This window comes from Hyla sarda, chromosome 1 (genome assembly GCF_029499605.1).
Source record: "Hyla sarda isolate aHylSar1 chromosome 1, aHylSar1.hap1, whole genome shotgun sequence".
In the NCBI taxonomy this organism is placed as follows: domain Eukaryota; kingdom Metazoa; phylum Chordata; class Amphibia; order Anura; family Hylidae; genus Hyla; species Hyla sarda.
In genome coordinates this window covers 612,912,694-612,935,306 of record NC_079189.1, presented here as the reverse complement: position 1 = coordinate 612,935,306, position 22,613 = coordinate 612,912,694, and the positions used below count along the sequence as shown (strand labels likewise).

The 22,613-nt window shown below is 42.0% G+C and overlaps 1 protein-coding gene across 1 annotated transcript in view; it reads left to right on the top strand.

Annotated features, from left to right (window-relative positions):
* LOC130307127 (uncharacterized) overlaps positions 1 to 18,456 on the top strand; it is a 34,115-nt gene extending 15,659 nt beyond the window's left edge. The window contains exons 9-16 of the mRNA XM_056552157.1: positions 516 to 987; positions 1,284 to 1,438; positions 1,480 to 1,892; positions 2,039 to 2,145; positions 6,530 to 6,646; positions 7,736 to 7,915; positions 9,539 to 9,665; positions 16,258 to 18,456. Of these exons, the coding sequence (XP_056408132.1) occupies positions 516 to 987; positions 1,284 to 1,438; positions 1,480 to 1,892; positions 2,039 to 2,145; positions 6,530 to 6,646; positions 7,736 to 7,915; positions 9,539 to 9,665; positions 16,258 to 17,600 (2,914 nt within the window). The 3' untranslated portion in view covers positions 17,601 to 18,456. The remainder of the gene's footprint in view (positions 1 to 515; positions 988 to 1,283; positions 1,439 to 1,479; positions 1,893 to 2,038; positions 2,146 to 6,529; positions 6,647 to 7,735; positions 7,916 to 9,538; positions 9,666 to 16,257) is intronic.
* The last annotated feature ends 4,157 nt before the right edge of the window (positions 18,457 to 22,613 follow it).

The following is a 22,613-nucleotide window of genomic DNA, read 5'->3' as shown; positions in this document are numbered from 1 at the left end:
AAAATAAAGATTTTTGACGGATCGACTCTTCCTGTAGGGGGACGTCTCCATTTTTTCTTTCATCTTGGGAAGAGTTAATAAAGGACCAGTGGGTTCTTTCTAGAATTTCAAACGGGTACTTGCCTCCTCTCCACCAGAGCCCTGGAGTGAGAGTTTTGGTTTCTCCTTGGAGTTCTCCAAGGAGAGAGATACTGGAGGAGTCTATTCTGGGTTGTCTTGCCTTAAGGGCAGTAGAACCAGTTCCCCCTTCCAAAGTAGGAAGGGGAGGGGGGTTTATTCTCCCATTTTTCTAGTTCCCAAGCCATTAGGCAAGTTCAGGTTAATAATAGATCTCAGGTATCTAGAAAAAATTCAGGATGGAGACTATCCGTACAGTGAAGACGGTTCTTAACAGAGGAGATCATTTAGCGTCCTTGGATCTGAAGAATGCTTATTTTCATATCCCCATTCATCCAGTCTTTCTGAAAAATCTAAGGATTGCAGTTTGGATTCAGTGAACCCTCTTGCACCTTCAGTTCCGGGTTCTGCCATTCGGAATATCAACAGCCCCCTTTGTTTTTCCACCATGATGGCAATCTTACGCTATTAGCAGAGTCAGAAGACATATTAAAAAGTCATATAGAGATAACTCTCGGGCTACTAAACAGTCTAGGCTGGATAGTCAATTTGGAGAAATCTCATCTTTCCCCATCCACCGCAGGATCCTTTCTTGGTTACATCATCGACACAATTCAGATAACTTCACCAGGTCTCTATAAGAACTTTAATGAAGGTCTTAGGACTGATGTCATCTACAACAGAGACTGTTCCATGGGCTTTATGGCACCTGAGACCTCTACAGACGGAAATTCTCAGCCATTGGAACAGATATCTTTCCAGTATGGACACCAGGATGACCAAGTCCTCGTCAGTCCGGCGCTCCCTAGCTTAGTGGACATGCCTGCAAGATGGTGCGCGATTGGATCATACTTACCACAGATGCATTGGGTATCGGTTGGGGAGCCCACATGCTTCAGAAGACAGTTCTGGGAACTTGGAAGTTGGCAGAATAGATCCTGTCATCCAATGCCAGAGAACTGAGGGCGACCTATCTGCTGGCTCTACGTCACTTTGCTCCCTGCCTCAGGGACAAGACAGTGAAGATCAGGACCAACAATATGGCATTGGTGTATTATATCAACAAGCAGGGAGGCACCAGATCGAAACCTCAACTCAAGGAGGTAGGTAAGATCATGTCATGGGCAGAGAACTGAGTATCAAGGATATCCGCTGTTCATATAAAGGGAACTCAGAATGTAGTAGCAGACTGTCTTTCTAAAAACCTGGTCATTCTGCGGGAATGGTTGCTGGATCCTCTAGTATTTCAACACCTGACCAGGATGTGGGGCACTCCGGAGGTGGACCTGATGGCCACAAGAAGCCTCGCAAAACTCAAGAGGTTTGGTTCTCTGTACCCCATGGACAATCCTTTTGCAGTAGATGCCATGACTATCCATTGGACCTTCAGTCTAGCTTATGTGTTTCCTCCTGTGCCCATGATCCCGAGAGTGTTGAGGAAGATCAAACAGGATCAGGTCTCAGTAATAGCAATAATGCCATTCTGGCCAAAGAGATCCTGATTTGCCCAACTCATAATGATGATTCGAGGAACATATTGGACTCTTCCTCTCATACAGAATCTAGTGTCAAAAGGGACACAGGTCTGTCACAGCCTCAGGTTATACAATCTGACGGCATGGAGGTTGATCGTACCCTTTTAGTAGCCAGGGGCTATTTAGAAAAGGTTTTAGACACACTTGCCCACTCATGGAGTGAGGCTACCAATAGATCCTATGCCAACCCTGAAATTTTTGAATTTCTTCAGGATGGGTTTGATAAGGGTCTGTCGTCAAGTACTTTAAAAGTACAAATCTCAGCCCTTTCTGCAGTTCTCAAAGGAAGACTTTTTCTAATCCTGATTTCAAAGCTTTTGTTAGAGCGATATCTCGTTTGAGACCTAGGATTTTTAGTCCTGTTTCGCACTGGGATTTACCCTTAGTTTTAAAGAGGCTTTTGGATCACCATTTTGAACCCATTCAAGAGATCAATATGAAGCTTCTCTCCTTAAAGATGGCTTTTCTTTTGGCTATTACTTCAGCCAAGAGGGTGGGTGAGCTGCAGGCTCTTTCGGCCAAAGAGCCTTAAACGGTTTTCCTCGATGACAAGGTCCTTTTGAGGTTTTTTCCCACCTTCTTACCAAAATGTGCCTCCTTTCTTAATACAAACCAGGTCATTGCTCTGCCTGCTCTTCCTGTGAATGATGATCAGCTACTCAGGTATCTGGATGTTGTTTGTTGTCTTAGGACTTACCTGGATAGAACATCTACCTTCAGGAAGGTCGAGGAGGCAAGAAAGACTCTAAGCCTTCCATCCTAAGATGGATTTGTGACTATATAAACTTTTGTTATGTTTTGGAGGGAATAGACCCCCGGGTTTCACCAAAGCTAATGCTACCAGAGAAGTAGGATCCTCTTTGGCCGAGAAATGCTTGGTCCCTATTGAACAGATTTCCGTATCGGCCACTTGGTCTACAATGACTTTTTCCCGTTATTATAGGATGGAGACCAGGCTTTCTGCCCAACCGAGTTTTGATAACTTGGTAATTAATTCTGTTAAGCGTTGAGACCCCCCCTATGGGTTTTTCCCTTCTTGCTAAATCCCCATATTGTGCTGCTCAGGGACGCTAGGGAAGATATGACTTGATTTATAATATGTTTCCCTCCCTTTTTTTCTTTTTAATTTACTCTGCGGGCATTCGCAGGTAAGCCCGTTATAGGGGCTCGGGGGGAGGGGACCCTAATTATTTAATTTACTGATTAAAAATTCCCTATGTTTCGTGAGCGCACAGAGACGTGAGGCACCCCATATTATGCTGCTGAGGAAACTAAGGGAAAACAGATTATCAATCAAATCCCACAAACCCCACCTGGTTTGGGTGGATGACTGCAGTCTGACCACAGTGCTCTCTGCTGACACCTCAGTCCGTGTCATGAATTGTCCAGAGTACAAGCAAATCCCCATAGCAAACCTATCCTGCTCTGGACAGTTCCTGACATGGACAGAGGTGGAAGCAGAGAGCACTATGCTCAGACTGGAAAGAAATACACAGCTTCATGTGGAGCATACAGTAGCTGATAAGTACTGGAAGGATTAAGATTCTTATGTAGAAGTAATTTACAGATCTGTTTAACTTCCAGGCAAAAACATTTGTTTTTCACTGGCGTACCCCTTTAATCAAGAGATATTTCTTCTGGTGTAAAGAGAGATTCCAACGCATCAATGAAGTCCTCAGGGAGTTGCGGTAAGGAGGAGGGAGGGACAAGGGGAGGGACAGAAGTCAGAATGGGTGGGAGGTAATAAAGAATGGAGAAATTTGAGTGGAAGACAGAAGATATCTGAGCCAGGACAACCGAGATTTAAGGTTTTAATGCTTTGGCGAGCATATAACCACTTTTGTCACAATATTTATCAAATATACTCCGGCCCACCTGAAGAACACATTACACATATACAGCTCTACTATGTACACTTATACAGCATAGCTACATACACATTACACTTATACAGCTCTGCTACATGCAGATTACACATATACAGCTCTACTGTGCACACATACAGCTCAGCTACATGTACATACAGCTCAGCTACATGTATATACAGCTCTACTGTGTACACATACAGCTCAGCTACATGTACATTACACATATACAGCTCTACTGTGTACACATACAGCTCAGCTACATGTACATTATACATATACAGCTCTACTGTGTACACATACAGCTCAGCTACATGTACATTATACATATACAGCTCTACTGTGTACACATACAGCTCAGCTACATGCACATTACACATATACAGCTCTACTGTGTACATTACATACAGCTCAGCTACATGTACATTACACACATACAGCTCTACTGTGTACACATACAGCTCAGCTACATGTACATTACACATATACAGCTCTACTGTGTACACATACAGCTCAGCTACATGCACATTACACATATACAGCTCTACTGTGTACACATACAGCTCAGCTACATGCACATTACACATATACAGCTCAACTGTGTACACATACATCTCAGCTACATGTACATTACACACAGCTCTACTGTGTACACATACAGCTCAGCTACATGTACATTACACACAGCTCTACTGTGTACACATACAGCTCAGCTACATGTACATTACACACAGCTCTACTGTGTACACATACAGCTCAGCTACATGTACATTACACATATACAGCTCTACTGTGTACACATACAGCTCAGCTACATGTACATTACACATATACAGCTCTACTGTGTACACATACAGCTCAGCTACATGTACATTACACATATACAGCTCTACTGTGTACACATACAGCTCAGCTACATGTACATTACACATATACAGCTCTACTGTGTACACATACAGCTCAGCTACATGTACATTACACATCTACAGCACTACTGTGTACACATACAGCTCAGCTACATGTACATTACACATATACAGCTCTACTGTGTACACATACAGCTCAGCTACATGCACATTACACATATACAGCACTACTGTGTACACATACAGCTCAGCTACATGCACATTACACATATACAGCTCTACTGTGTACACATACAGCTCAGCTACATGTACATTACACATATACAGCTCTACTGTGTACACATACAGCTCAGCTACATGTACATTTCACATATACAGCTCTACTGTGTACACATACAGCTCAGCTACATGCACATTACACATATACAGCTCTACTGTGTACACATACAGCTCAGCTACATGTACATTACACATATACAGCACTACTGTGTACACATACAGCTCAGCTACATGTACATTACACATATACAGCTCTACTGTGTACACATACAGCTCAGCTACATGTACATTACACATATACAGCTCTACTGTGTACACATACAGCTCAGCTACATGCACATTACACATATACAGCTCTACTGTGTACACATACAGCTCAGCTACATGCACATTACACATATACAGCTCTACTGTGTACACATACAGCTCAGCTACATGCACATTACACATATACAGCTCTACTGTGTACACATACAGCTCAGCTACATGTACATTACACATATACAGCTCTACTGTGTACACATACAGCTCAGCTACATGTACATTACACATATACAGCTCTACTGTGTACACATACAGCTCAGCTACATGCACATTACACATATACAGCTCTACTGTGTACACATACAGCTCAGCTACATGTACATTACACATATACAGCTCTACTGTGTACACATACAGCTCAGCTACATGCACATTACACATATACAGCTCTACTGTGTACACATACAGCTCAGCTACATGTACATTACACATATACAGCTCTACTGTGTGCACATACAGCTCAGCTACATGTACATTACACACATACAGCTCTACTGTGTACACATACAGCTCAGCTACATGTACATTACACATATACAGCTCTACTGTGTGCACATACAGCTCAGCTACATGTACATTACACATATACAGCTCTACTGTGTACACATACAGCTCAGCTACATGCACATTACACATATACAGCACTACTGTGTACACATACAGCTCAGCTACTTGTACATTACACATATACAGCTCTACTGTGTACACATACAGCTCAGCTACATGCACATTACACATATACAGCTCTACTGTGTACACATACAGCTCAGCTACATGCACATTACACATATACAGCACTACTGTGTACACATACAGCTCAGCTACATGTACATTACACATATACAGCTCTACTGTGTACACATACAGCTCAGCTACATGCACATTACACACAGCTCTGCTGCAGACATATATAACACACACATACACAGCTCTGCACCACGCACATCACACACACACAGCTCTGCTGCATACACATAACTTCAGCTCATCCAGCAGCGATCACAACCAGCACAGCAGAGTCCTGCATACACTGAGCAGATGAGCCTAGAGCAGCAGCCCCTGATCATGTGACTCCTCCTCCTCCATGTGACTGATCACATGACGGTGACATCATCGCAGGTCCTGTAAGCGCAGGTGAAGTATGGTTGTGTCTATTTATGGGGGGGCAGGTGGGGTGAGTGTTTCCTTATGGAGACGCCATTTCTGTGAAGATTTATATCTTGTCTTTGTTATTCATGTCTCATACTGCGCTGTGATTGGTCGCTATGGACAGGTTCATTTATCTGTTTTGTCAGTCAATAGACCATAGATATTCTTCGGCCTCCTCTTTGTTTACATGGGTCGGTGCCTCAGTATTTCATACACCTGGCAGCGGCTGTACAGTGTCTGGCAGCCTCCTCTCATTCCTCCTCTCATTCCTCTAGTATTGTCTGTGAAGTGATAACAGACGCTTCTATTATATTTTACATTTGAGTTTTTTTTTTTTTTTTTGTCTCCTCTTCTTCCCTTCAGGTTTCTCCAATCCAGGATCCTCTGCTGATATCTTCTAAATAAGAGAATTCTCCTGGATGACCCATCAACCATGGAGAGAGACAGGAACAAGATGGCCGACAGGATCATAAACCTCACCCTACAGATACTCTTCCGGCTTACTGGAGAGGTGAGGGATTCTGGGAGTGATGTCACATGACCTCATTCTTATCTATGTAATAGCAGATGATATGACTGGAGAGGTGAGGGATTCTGGGAGTGATGTCACATGACCTCATTCTTATGTATGTAATAACAGATGGATATGACTGGAGAGGTGAGGGATTCTGGGAGTGATGTCACATGACCTCATTCTTATCTATGTAATAACAGATGGATATGACTGGAGAGGTGAGGGATTCTGGGAGTGATGTCACATGACCTCATTCTTATCTATGTAATAACAGATGGATATGACTGGAGAGGTGAGGGATTCTGGGATTGATGTCACATGACCTCATTCTTATCTATGTAATAACAGATAGATATGACTGGAGAGGTGAGGGATTCTGGGAGTGATGTCACATGACCTCATTCTTATCTATGTAATAACAGATGGATATGACTGGAGAGGTGAGAGATTCTGGGAGTGATGTCACATGACCTCATTCTTATCTATGTAATAACAGATAGATATGACTGGAGAGGTGAGGGATTCTGGGAGTGATGTCACATGACCTCATTCTTATCTATGTAATAACAGATGGATATGACTGGAGAGGTGAGGGATTCTGGGAGTGATGTCACATGACCTCATTCTTATCTATGTAAGAACAGATGGATATGACTGGAGAGGTGAGGGATTCTGGGAGTGATGTCACATGACCTCATTCTTATCTATGTAATAACAGATGGATATGACTGGAGAGGTGAGGGATTCTGGGAGTGATGTCACATGACCTCATTCTTATCTATGTAATAACAGATGGATATGACTGGAGAGGTGAGGGATTCTGGGAGTGATGTCACATGACCTCATTCTTATCTATGTAATAACAGATGGATATGACTGGAGAGGTGAGGGATTCTGGGAGTGATGTCACATGACCTCATTCTTATCTATGTAATAACAGATGGATATGACTGGAGAGGTGAGGGATTCTGGGAGTGATGTCACATGACCTCATTCTTATCTATGTAATAACAGATGGATATGACTGGAGAGGTGAGGGATTCTGGGAATGTATGTAGTGATATTAATGTGTCTCTCCATACACAGGATTACACAGTAGTGAAGAAGTCCTCTAGTGGGCGCTGTCGGGCCCCTGTGTGTGAAGAATGGGGAAGAACCCTGAGCCCAATCCCGGGGCCCCCACCTCACTCCCTGATACATGAGGAAATGGATGAACAGAAGATCCTAGAACTCATCAACAAGATGATGGAGCTGCTGACTGGAGAGGTGACACTGCTGGGACATTATACAGTAATGGGGAGGGGTCTGGTGATGACTGGAGAGGTGACACTGCTGGGACATTATACAGTAAAGGAGGGGTCTGGTGATGACTGGAGAGGTGACACTGCTGGGAATGCTGGGACATTATACAGTAATGGAGGGGTCTGGTGATGACTGGAGAGGTGACAATGCTGGGACGTTATACAGTAATGGAGGGGTCTGGTGATGACTGGAGAGGTGACACTGCTGGGACATTATACAGTAATGGAGGGGTCTGGTGATGACTGGAGAGGTGACACTGCTGGGACATTATACAGTAATGGAGGGGTCTGGTGATGACTGGAGAGGTGACACTGCTGGGACATTATACAGTAATGGAGGGGTCTGGTGATGACTGGAGAGGTGACACTGCTGGGACATTATACAGTAATGGAGGAGTCTGGTGATGACTGGAGAGGTGACACTGCTAGGAATGCTGGGACATTATACGGTAATGGAGGGGTCTGGTGATGACTGGAGAGGTGACACTGCTGGGAATGCTGGGACATTATACAGTAATGGAGGGGTCTGGTGATGACTGGAGAGGTGACACTGCTGGGACATTATACAGTAATGGAGGGGTCTGGTGATGACTGGAGAGGTGACACTGCTGGGACATTATACAGTAATGGAGGGGTCTGGTGATGACTGGAGAGGTGACACTGCTGGGACATTATACAGTAATGGAGGGGTCTGGTGATGACTGGAGAGGTGACACTGCTGGGAATGCTGGGACATTATACAGTAATGGAGGGGTCTGGTGATGACTGGAGAGGTGACACTGCTGGGAATGCTGGGACATTATACAATAACACCACTGGAGGGGTCGGGGTGATGACTGTATCATTATGTGTCAGATTCCTATAAGGTGTCAGGACGTGGCGGTCTATTTCTCCATGGAGGAGTGGGAGTATGTAGAAGGACACAAGGATCAGTACAAGGATCAGGTCATGATGGAGGATCAGCAGCCCCTCACATCACCAGGTAATAGACATGACTATATACACACGTCCTCTCATTATTTGTATGTAAAGAATGAATTCAGTCTCTGTATGTGTTGCCTGCAGTCAGATCCAGTAAGAGAACAGAACAAGAGCGGTATCCCCGTCCTCTTTATGACCAGAATATGGAGGTCATTACTACTGGGGAATATCTGATCTATATTAATTTTACAGACATAAAGGAAGAAGAAGAGAAAGATGTGAGCGGTGATGAGCAGTATAAGGAGGACATTCCTACAGGGAAAGATCAGACCTATATTAATGCTACAGACATAAAGGAAGAAGAAGAGACAGATGTGAGCGGTAATGAGCAGTATAAGGAGGACATTCCTACAGGGAAAGATCAGACCTATATTAATGCTACAGACATAAAGGAAGAAGAAGAGACAGATGTGAGCGGTGATGAGCAGTATAAGGAGAACATCCCTACAGGGAAAGATCTGATCTATATTAATGCTACAGACATAAAGGAAGAAGAAGAAACAGATGTGAGCGATGATGAACAGTATAAGGAGGACATTCCTACAGGTAACCAACCAGGTGAGTAGTAACCACTAAATGAAAATAAGAGTCACAAATTGTGTGTCAGGTTCCTATAAGGTGTCAGGATGTGGCGGTCTATTTCTCCATGGAGGAGTGGGAGTATGTAGAAGGACACAAGGATCAGTACAAGGATCAGGTCATGATGGAGGATCAGCAGCCCCTCACATCAGCAGGTAATAGACAGGACTATATACATATTCTGTCTCTTTAGGAGAAATACATTTTTGGCACATTTCAATGTAATTTCTTTCTTCGGAGGATGGATTCCAAAATTCTGCCATATGTACAGTGCAGCAGAATCCTATTGAAAAGTATGGGACTACGCTTTGTTGTGCGGTAATAACTCAATTATGAATTATGGTCATACAAAATTATTATGAAAAATTAAAAATGATAAAAAGTATCAAAATTATGACCTGGTGAATTGTAGACAAAGCTAATCAATACAATTCACATCTGAGTCCGACTATTTCCTCACATATCAACAAGTTCTTTTTATGACGGGATGACATTAACGCTTAAGGATGTAGTTTTGTAATATACAATAATACACAGCTATTATAAAGTATGCAGATTTATTGATTATAAACATAAATGAGTAATACACACAATGATATATGCAAATGAATATCAATTAGATATTAGTAAACGGTACAAGATTTTTAATTGACTACATAGTGTAGAACAATACATGTGAGTAGTAAGTAACTTGTTACAATAAAACAAAAGCTACTAGGTTAGAATATCCTATAAGAAAAAGGTTACATATCACTCTATCCAGAGGAACCTCAAGATGGGGAATATCTAATCATAGACATATCAATATGGAATGCTAAATACACTCCGCCCCTTCTAACCAACTACAAATCACCTGACTCCAAGAATGAGCAAATCTATAAGGATATAAACATGGAAGAATACTTCCGCCCCATGAGTTTTATGATCTTGCTCTATATTTTAGGAGGAAGAACTTGAAACAAGTCTCTGGTGTGGGAAATATACTTATAACACTTAGTTTGGCGAGTAGGAATACTATCAATGTCTAAGCAATTATTTAATGCTTTGATAGATTATGAGTCTTGATTCTTCTGCAAGTAGAATGAAGTCTCACAATATCCTAAATCTATAATCTCAATATGGAGATAATTAATTGTTTTATTTAATTAATTTAGTCTCCAATCTAAATGGTATAATTCCATCCACATTATCCAAATTGGTCTTAATTAAATGAAATACCATTTTTGTATCTCTTACCAAGTTTATGTAAGAACCTTCTTTCAGCTCTTAGGAACACTGGAGGGTCCATCTCATCGTCATGGATAGCCATTGGTCTGGTACCGTGTGATCAATCCGGCTTCTGGGATCTCTCATGGCTTTCATCTTGTGGACATCTTTTAGTGGAAGACCTTTGTCTTTGTCTGTCCTTTTCAGCCTACAGTCTACAGTCCAGAGTCTACAGTTCCCTAACATCTGGTTTACCAGACTTTTTAATTAGTTAGACACACCCTCCTAAATTGGAATTCCCCAATGAATTTAGGTTGGGCGTGTACATATGTTAATGACTATAACATCACTATAATACCCAGAATGCCTTTCTTGTAGGTGTAATGTCAACTACCCATACACTAGGGGGTGCTATTGCATAAGCAATTAGCATCATTACCATTAAGGGTTAACTGTCAATAACTGGTCTTAAACCCAAATTCAACACTTGAAATATGGAACCATAATTAACAAACAGGGATTATTTTTGACATCTACGAGTAATCAAAACCTGGATTCTCATAGACATAGAGTCTCCAATTAGACATTTAAATTTATTAGAGAGACAGTTTGATTTCGGTCTCTTTCACACAGACGTGTGAATCTCTCTGTTTGTCCAGTTTTGGTAATTGATTGTTACTTACAATAATCATTCACAAGACTGGCAAACTAGCCCTTAACAAAGACTCATTCTCAAAGTCTATACCTGAGAATCATATATAAGATAATAGATATACAGTACAGACCAAAAGTTTGGACACCTTCTCATTCAGAGTTTTCTTTATTTTCATGACTATGAATATTGTAGATTCACACTGAAGGCATCAAAACTATGAAGTAACACATGTGGAATTATATACATAACAAAAAAGTGGGAAAATATGTCCTATTCTAGGTTCTAGCCACCTTTTGCTTTGATTACTGCTTTACACTCATTCTCTTGATGAGCTTCAAGAGGTAGTCACCTGAAATGGTCTTCCAACAGTCTTGAAGGAGTCCCCAGAGATTCTTAGCACTTGTTGGCCCTTTTGCCTTCACTCTGCGGTCCAGCTCACCCCAAACCAACTCGATTGGGTTCAGGTCCGGTGACTGTGGAGGCCAGGTCATCTGGCGCAGCACCCATCACTCTCCTTCTTGGTCACATAGCCCTTACACAGCCTGGAGGTGTTTGGGGTCATTGTCCTGTTGAAAAATAAATGATGGTCCAACTAAACGCAAACCGGATGGAATAGCAGCCGCTGCAAGATGCTGTGGTAGACATGCTGGATCAGTATGCCTTCAATTTAGAATAAATCCCCAACAGTGTCACCAGCAAAGCCCCCCCACACCATCACACCTCCTCCCCCACACCATCACACCTCCTCCATCACACCTCCTCCTCCACACCATCACACCTCCTCCTCCACACCATCACACCTCCTCCTCCACACCATCACACCTCCTCCTCCACACCATCACATCTCCTCCTCCACACCATCACACCTCCTCCCCCACACCATCACACCTCCTCCCCCACACCATCACATCTCTTCCTCCACACCATCACACCTCCTCCCCCACACCATCACACCTCCTCCTCCACACATCACACCTCCTCCTCCACACCAGCACACCTCCTCCTCCACACCATCACACCTTCTCCTCCACACCATTACACCTCCTCCACACCATCACATTTCCTCCACACCAGCACACCTCCTCCTCCACACCATCACACCTCCTCCTCCACACCATCACACCTCCTCCCCCACGCCATCACATCTCTTCCTCCACACCATCACACCTCCTCCACACCATCACACCTCCTCCTCCACACATCACACCTCCTCCTCCACACCAGCACACCTCCTCCTCCACACCATCACACCTCCTCCACACCATCACATCTCCTCCTCCACACCATCACACCTCCTCCTCCACACCATCACACCTCCTCCCCCACACCATCACATCTCCTCCTCCACACCAGCACACCTCCTCCAGCACACCTGTGAAGTGAAAACCATTTCAGGTGACTACCTCTTGAAGCTCAACAAGAGAATGCCAAGAGTGTGCAAAGCAGTAAACAAAGCACTTTTTTGTTATGTATATAATTCCACATGTTAATTCATAGTTTTGATGCCTTCATTGTGAATCTACAATTTTCATAGTCATGAAAATAAAGAAAACTCTGAATGAGAAAGTGTGTCCAAACTTTTGGTCTGTACTGTATACTGATGTCCTTTACAATACTAACAGTATATGACAATATCATATGTTCTACTGATTACCATGTATATATATATATATATATATATATATATAGTGAACTAATGTTCATTCGGATGAGACTTAGTTATTTAACAGTCTCTTATCTCACCCCCTTCTTCACTCCATTCACCCCACTTTACCTTGGATGAATGGTAGTAGTGTCCTCTAGAGAGTGTAACCAGACCCCTTATCAGTCTCTTATCTAAACACCATAAATAAGCTAAAGATACAAGAAGCATTGTACTCCCAAGACTGGCATTAGAGATAAGAGATGAAACTTCAGAATTGGCCTACTTAGGTTAATACACAAAATGGCCGACATCATGATCTTATGCTATGAAACATATTAAATATAGTGATTCATTTTTGGGGTGTACAAAAAGCATGACAGCTTGGATAGTCCACCTTGTGAACGAGGGTCTCCATGCTGCTTATATAGGGGGCAGGATCTTCTGTACTGTGCATGTGCAGTGTATGGAGACATCATAACAGGCAGCCTGCACCCACTAGAGGGACAACTGAAATGGAGCCTGCAGAGGGGAAAACTGGTGATAAGGGACAAAGAAAAGTTATATATAGTCAAGATATCATCTCATCGTGTCATCCCCATGGCCAATATGTAATGTATGGAGGCGGGTTATCGATATGTAATGTATGGAGGCGGGTTATGGATATGTAATGTATGGAGGCGGGTTATGGATATGTAATGTATGGAGGCGGGTTATCGATATGTAATGTATGGAGGCGGGTTATCGATATGTAATGTATGGAGGCGGGTTATCGATATGTAATGTATGGGGGCGGGTTATCGATATGTAATGTATGGGGGCGGGTTATCGATATGTAACGTATGGGGGCGGGTTATTGATATGTAACGTATGGGGGCGGGTTATCGATATGTAACGTATGGGGGCGGGTTATCGATATGTAATGTATGGAGGCGGGTTATTGATATGTAATGTATGGAGGCGGGTTATCGATATGTAATGTATGGAGGCGGGTTATTGATATGTAATGTATGGAGGCGGGTTATCGATATGTAACGTATGGGGGCGGGTTATTGATATGTAACGTATGGGGGCGGGTTATCGATATGTAACGTATGGGGGCGGGTTATCGATATGTAATGTATGGAGGCGGGTTATCGATATGTAATGTATGGAGGCGGGTTATTGATATGTAATGTATGGGGGCGGGTTATCGATATGTAATGTATGGGGGCGGGTTATCGATATGTAATGTATGGAGGCGGGTTATCGATATGTAATGTATGGAGGCGGGTTATCGATATGTAATGTATGGGGGCGGGTTATCGATATGTAATGTATGGGGGCGGGTTATCGATATGTAATGTATGGGGGCGGGTTATGAATATGTAATGTATGGAGGCGGGTTATTGATATGTAATGTATGGAGGCGGGTTATCGATATGTAATGTATGGAGGCGGGTTATCGATATGTAAGGTATGGAGGCGGGTTATCGATATGTAATGTATGGAGGCGGGTTATCGATATGTAAGGTATGGAGGCGGGTTATCGATATGTAATGTATGGGGGCGGGTTATCGGTATGTAATGTATGGAGGCGGGTTATCGATATGTAATGTATGGGGGCGGGTTATCGATATGTAATGTATGGGGGCGGGTTATCGATATGTAATGTATGGAGGCGGGTTATTGATATGTAATGTATGGAGGCGGGTTATCGATATGTAATGTATGGGGGCGGGTTATTGATGTGTAATGTATGGGGCGGGTTATTGATGTGTAATGTATGGAGGCGGGTTATTGATATGTAATGTATGGGGGCGGGTTATCGATATGTAATGTATGGGGGCGGGTTATTGATATGTAATGTATGGGGGCGGGTTATTGATATGTAATGTAGGGGGGGCGGGTTATTGATATTGTTCCTTTTCCCATCTTGGATACAGTCCCAGGAGACCTCATTTTATGGCTCATTCATCAGATTTGGATTCAGACCGTTCCACTATAGATTCACTTACCTTTTATTGGGATCTGTTTTGCCCCCAGTGTTTTAGTTAATAAATCCCTTTTTGTACCTGTTACATTTACATCACAATTTCAACATACGGTTTTGTATCAAAATGGGAGATAAAAAAACTGACAAAAAAGTTTGTTAAAATTGCATTGATAAAAAAATGTATACGGTTGTTATAAAGGTCAGGACCCCCACAACCAGGAGATAGGCCGGAGCCGTCCTGACAGACATGATGGCCATAGTAGTACCACAGCACAAAGGGACGGCTCCTGCACATTCCAAGGTTGCGGGAGTCTGTGGTGACTCTGCGGGAGCGCAGGTACTACTCCTCCCATCATGGAACAGAGTCTGTATTACCAGCGCTGAGGCCTGAGACCCACTGCGATCATAACTTATAAGCCTGTGAAGCGGGCAGCATGTCACTCAGATCACCAGCGGGGATTATAAAATCTCTGCACTTTAAACTTCATATTTCCCACTGGTAGCCCTGATTGGTCGGCACCGATTGACCAATTGGGGCTTCTGGCAGAGAATATGAAGTTAAAGAGCAGAGATTTTATAATTCACACTGGGGAACATAGTGGCGCGGCTTGCCACCTGCTTCCCTGTTTTTTAAGTTAAAGGGGTACTCCGCGCCTAGACACCTAATTTCCTATCTTTTGATCGCAGGGGTCACGCCTTTGGGGACCCCCGCGATCTCTACTGCAGCACCCCCGTTCACCAACTACACAGAGCGAAGAACGCTCTGTGGCTGATAACAATCGATACAGGGCCTGAGTATCTCTGACATCACGTACCACGCCCCCTCCCATATATTTGCATTGAAGGGGCTGGTCCTGATGTCACTAGGGAGCGGGTCCGTGACATCAGAGATACTCCAGCCCTGTATCGCCCGTTATCAGCCACAGAGAGTTCTTCACTCCATGCAGTTGGTGAATGGGGGTGCTGCAGTAGAAATCGCGGAGGGTCCCAGCGTTTTCCATGTTCCATGATGGGAGTAGTAGTACAAGTGGTCCAGCAGAGTCACCACAGCTGCTCGCAGACTCCTGAGAGTACTACTACTCTTACCCAGAAAACAACTGGATACATCTAGGTGTGCAAGTTCTTGTATGGTAGGTCAATGTATATGGATTTCAAATAGAAACCCTTAAACTATTTATATCGACATGTTTTATACTAATATAATTTTCAGGGTTATGTTATTCAAATAATAATAATAATCAATAATAAAATCTGTTTTATTCTCTGCAGATTCTTGTAGCAGGAGATCAGAGGAGAATCTTATATCTTCAGATTATAAAGCAGATGATGATATCACACAAGATACATATGAAGAACATTCCATTATCCCAGATACACCCTCAGCCCTTCACAGCCAAGATCTGTCATCTCATCCTTATATACAGGTCCTGTCTTCTCAGTCATCACAGGATGTTCAGCAAAATAAAAGGAACATAAGTAGTGTTGGACATCAGAAAGATTGTGCAAAGGAGAAGCAATATTCATGTTCAGAATGTGGAAAGTGTTTTACCCAGAAGTCAAATCTCATGAGACATAAGAGAAGCCACACAGGAGAGAAGCCATTTTCATGTCCAGAATGTGGAAAATGTTTTCCAGAAAAAGCAAATCTTGTTAAACATAAGAAAATTCACACAGAAAATAGGCCATTTCCATGTTCAGAATGTGGGAAATGTTTTACAGAAAAAGCAAATCTTGTTATACATCAAAGAAGGCACACAGGGGAGAAGACATTTGTATGTCCAGAATGTGAAAAAGGTTTTACCCAGAAAACAGATCTCGTTAGACATCAGAGAATTCACACAGGAGAGAAGCCGTTTTCATGTTCAGAATGTGGAAAGTGTTTTAGCCAGAAATCAAATCTTGATATACATAAGAGAAGTCACACAGGGAAGAAGGCATTTTCATGTTCAGAATGTGAAAGATGTTTTACTGGAAAATCATATCTTGTTCAACATAAGAAATTTCACACAGAAAATAAGCCATTTCCATGTTCAGAATGTGGGAAATGTTTTACAAAGAAATCTAATTTTCTTACACATAAGAGAACTCACACAGGAGAGAAGCCGTTTTCATGTCCTCAATGTGGCAAATGTTTTACAAAGAAATCAAATGTTGTGAAACATATAAAAATTCACACAGAAAAGACATTCCTATGCTCAGAATGTGGGAAATGTTTTACAAAAAAATCTGAGCTCGTTGGACATCAAAGAACTCACACAGGAGAGAAGCCATTTCTATGTGCAGAATGTGGGAAATGTTTTAAAAAGAAATCAAATCTTGTTATACATCAAAGAAGGCACACAGGGGAGAAGTCATTTATATGTTCAGAATGTGAAAAATGTTTTATTGAGAAAGCAGATTTGGTTAAACATCAGAGAATTCACACAGGAGAGAAGCCATTTTCATGTTCAGAATGTGGGAAATGTTTTATTCTGAAATCAAGGCTGGTCAGGCATAAGAGGACTCACACAGGGGAGAAGCCATATTTATGTTCAGAATGTGGGAAAAGTTTTACTACCAAATCAAACCTCTTTACCCATCAAAGAATTCACACAGTAAAGACAACAATTTAGTCTTCAGTTTGTGGGAAAACATTTTCATGAAAATCAAATTTGTTTCCCATCGAACTTACAGGTGAGAGAAGACATTTGGGAGGGAGCGTGATGGCCCATAGACTTTTATTTTGTGAAAAATTCCAAAATATTGTAAAAAATTGGAAAATGGAAATCATTGTTCGGTAAAAATGATGCTTTTTTTTATTCTGTGGGTGGGTACGATTATGTTGATACCCGAATGATGTCGCTTTTTTATGTTCTTTTTCCTTTTCTTTACAAAATCCTTTTTTTCGCCTTTTTTGTGTTGTCATGTTCTGACAGCCATAACTTTTTTATCCACTTTATCTACTTTATTTTTGTCCATTGTGTGAGGGATTATTTTTTGCGGGACAAGCTGTACTTTTTATCGGTACTTTTTTGCGATTCATGCTGCCTTTTGATCTTTTTTATTTCAAGTCATTATGTTTAGGTTTGGGTGTTTTTTTTGGGTGGGTGATAATATAGGAAAAGACATATCTCCTGCACCCCACTCACCTCTATTAGGTGTATATAAGGTGCCTTGGATGTTTCAGACCTTGCAATGCCTGCTGTACTGTTCACACAGAGGCATATTCATAGTGTAGGGTCCGTCCCAGAATGAGGTCACCTTACCGTGGTGGGACGGTCCACGCTATTTGGTGCCAAATTTGCAAGCTAAGTACCTCATAATTTCATAGTTCCATATTTTCATTTATTGCACTACAGCTGTATAGCTTTTCATGTTCTATCTATATACTCATGTTTTATCTATATACTCATGTTTCATCTATATCTCTGTGCTAGCAGTGTGCTGCTGTATTCTCCTGTTGCTATATATATATATATATATATATATATATATATATATATATATATATATATATATATATATATATATATATTTATGGTCGGATCCTACCGCCTGGAACAGAATGTGTACCTGACCCAAAACCACCCTGAGAACCTAAGCTAACTGCGGATTGTGGTGTGCCCGAGCCGCCGTCGGGGGTATACCTAAAAAGGGCAAAGACAGCATTCTTAGGAAAATAATTTGTTTAGACACCGAGGATTTTACAGCATTAACCATTTCACTATGTGGCTCTGGAATATAAGTAGCGTAACATGCTGCTCTCCACCTGCCCAGTTTCTAACGACGTGAACCGGGACACTATTGCTTGATGCTGCCGAGGCTGCTCCTGAATGAATGACCGGAATATCTGGTAGCATCCAAACCTGGGAATTCCAAGAGGCAATGAACGTAAGATACCAACAAATATATAGAAATGGCCTATACCGGGAATTGCAAAAGCGGCGATGTTGGAGTGGATGGGGCTAGAGTTGAATGTAATCTCTCCAGTGCTGTTACTGGACACCACGTATGTCCTGTCGTGAAATAAGGCACTACTGTCTTACCAATAGCATTTTAGAAGAGGTGAAAGTCAATTGTGCTACTTCAGGGAGTAACTGTTATTGGAGTGTTTGTATTCAGTAATATGGGCCAAAACCTGACAAACTGTAGAGAACAATAATAGAAAGAACCCGAGCATCATGAGACACTGAACATTACGGAATATACTGTCTACAAAACGGAATATGCCCTGAATCAATGAGTATAAATATCAAAGAACAACTAACAGCCATGTGACCATGTGTGAATATGTCCCCTGCAAAAGAGAAAACTAGTGACGAATATGGCATTCATGTCCTGAAAAAACATGTCAGAACATATGACTATGCAGTGCATCCCACCTGAAAACATGACAGGCATACCACTGCTTCTGTGTAGTGATGTTATTGCTCTGAAAACCGCGTCAGCAACAATAACCAAGCGGTATACCCCGCCTGAGAAACATGTCAGGCATGACAGGTATATACCCCTCTATGTGACCTGTTGCTATTGCTCTGGAAAAACGTGTCCGAAACAATAGCCCAAATAAAGTATACCCCTGCAGACGTGGCAGGCAGGCTGGCTGAGAATATCCACAACCTGTAAGTATGACATGACCATGATGTGAAAAATGCTTATGACTGTTCTGTGTAATGAGCTGCGATACCCCTGTGAATGCGACTATCCTGGGACTAACATACCTGACATAATGCAATAGTAAACCAAATTCTAATGGCGCCACCATAGCCAAGCTATCAGAACCCAATCTTGAGGCCATATGTGCCTAAAATAAACTAACATGACGACACATAACTCGGAGCTGAAATATAAATGAACACCCTAAGGCTGAGTATCTTGCAGTGTTACCACGTGCTAGGACAATACCCTGATAAAGCAAAAGCAACTTAAGCATGTAGAGTGAAATAAATTACAACGCAGCTACCCAAAACGTATCAACGCCGAAATCTGAGAACAACAGGGAAACTAAAGCATATATCCTACTGATTTACCTGCAAATCCCACCTTCAATGTAACCTTGCTAACTCCTAAGGTAAATAAAATAGATAGCGTAACTAGCAATAAGACTGTAATAACTAATAACACCCATGCTAGAGCTGAAAAAATGCTAAACGAATGAGTATGGTGAAACTTGCTAGGCCGAAGATATGTTGTGGGATAAGCACCGTGCCCAGCATGTAGTAACATATACCCATCAACATTATAGCGTATGAATATAGTACCGTGACACTCGCTTGGCAACCAACGTGTGCTCAATTTGTATATCTAACAACGCTACAAACCTGTAATTGCCCTGTGCAACGTAAGCTAGCTTGAAGTGGAGAAGTATAATGTGATGTGTCATCGTAACCTGACTTCGTCCTATCAATGTGAAATGTGGACTAAGGCAATGTCCCTAACGTAACGTACCCAACGCATGGAGAGATAAGCACCGCGTCAACAAGTGATAATGTATACGCAGAATACTGACTTACGTAATCGCATGAATAAGCGTAGTGACCCTAGATACGCACCAACACGTGTGGTAACCTAATCCCTTGCCATGCGCATAACACACAAGTAAAGAAACCATTACTGGACCCCGCTAAGGGAAACTATGTTTACCAATAACGAAAAAATAGCTGCACAGTCCCTGGCATAATGTGTGAATGCCAAATAACCCATATCTCTAACCAATGCCAAAATACGCATAGTGTCATAGTCCAAGCAATAATCACATGCTGAATAACATAAGCGTGGTAACCCACTTGACATTCTACGTGAGCCAAACCAAACTAGTAACTTCTGTGGAATAACCATGCTACAGTAACATCCATGAGTATACAACGCTAAGGTGTCGTATATGTGGTACCACTGCTATAGGAACATGTGCCGTAGCCCCATATGCAACCGTGCTGCTATAGTAACAAGGAGTCCGTTATCCATAACCCGACAGGCGTATTGTACCGTATGGGAACCTACGAGTGAGTTAACCATATGGAAACCGATCGACTACTCGTATGGAACAAATGTGTGTTGTACCATCCAGATACATAGCGTGTTGGACCGTATGGAAACACAAGCGCGTTGTACCGTATGGAAACATGAGTAATGTTACCCCAGATGAAAACATTACCGTGTTATCCTGTATGTTAATCTAAGCGTGTCATACTGTATGGTAAAAGCCAGCGAATACTGAATGAAAAAGACAAGCTTAATTACTGTATGTAAAATAACGGCATATACTGTGTAGCAAACACTAGCGAATTATATTGTCCCGTAAATAGAAGCGTGTTATAGCGTATGGAGAATACCAACGTGTATCCTATATGGAAAACACCAGTGAGTGCTCCAATATGGAAACAGAGCGTGTTGTACTGCATGAAAAATACAAGTGTAACCTGTACGGTAACTAAACGTGTTATACTACATGGAAAATAAAAGCTGTATGGAAAATACAAGCCTGTTATACTGTATGGAAATACAAGCGTGTATTCTACTGTATGGAAACCAGCATAAAATACAGTATGGAGCATACAAGCGTATAGCACTGTAAGGAAAATGCCAGCGTATAGTACTGTATAGGAAAATGCAAGCGTGTAATACTGTATGAAAAACAAGCGTATCTAGTGTATGGAACAACACACGTGTATACTGTATGGAAATACAGGCGTATATGCTGTATGGAAAATACAAGCGTGTACTACTGCATGAAAACAAGCGTGAACTACTGTATGTAAATACCAGTGTGTAATATTATATGGAAAATACGAGCATGTATACTGTATGGACGACACAAGCATGTACACTGTATGGAAAAATACGAGCGTATACTACTGTATGACAATAGAACGTGTACTACTGTATGACAATACAAGCGTGTACTACTGTATGAAAATACAAGCGTGTACTACTGTATGAAAAATACCAGCGTGTACTACTGTATGGAAAATACCAGCGTGTAATACTGTATGGAAAATACAAGCGTGTAATACTGTATGAAAAATACAAGCGTGTCATACTGTATGAAAATACAAGCGTGTCATACTGTATGGAAATACAAGCGTGTAACACTGTATGGAAAATCCAAGCGTGTATACTCTGTGGAAAATACGAGCGTGTATACTGTGTGGAAAAAACAGGCGTGTATACTGTATGGAAAAAACAGGCGTGCATACTGTATGGAAAAAACAAGCATGTCATACTGTATGGAAAATACAGGCGTGTATACTGTATGGAAAATCCAAGCGTGTATACTGTATGGAAAATCCAAGCGTGTATACTGTATGGAAAATCCAAGCGTGTCATACTGTATGGAAAATCCAAGTGTGTATACTGTATGGAAAATCCAAGCGTGTATACTGTATGTAACCGAAAACTTAATCATGTTCTTTTCCGCGTATTATGCCATATTGGAAACTAAAACGTGTTTCATAATGAACATTTAACCGAAAATCTACCGCAAGAAACAAAACAAATGAACAAGTGCGTGAAACGACTGCACCGAATGATGCACGTGGATACCTGAAGACATGCTGTCCCACTCATGGCTGTCAGGATCCGGATGTTGTGAGGATAATGGTGGTGGATCCTCTGTGTCAGTGGGGTGATGACGTGGGCCGTACCAG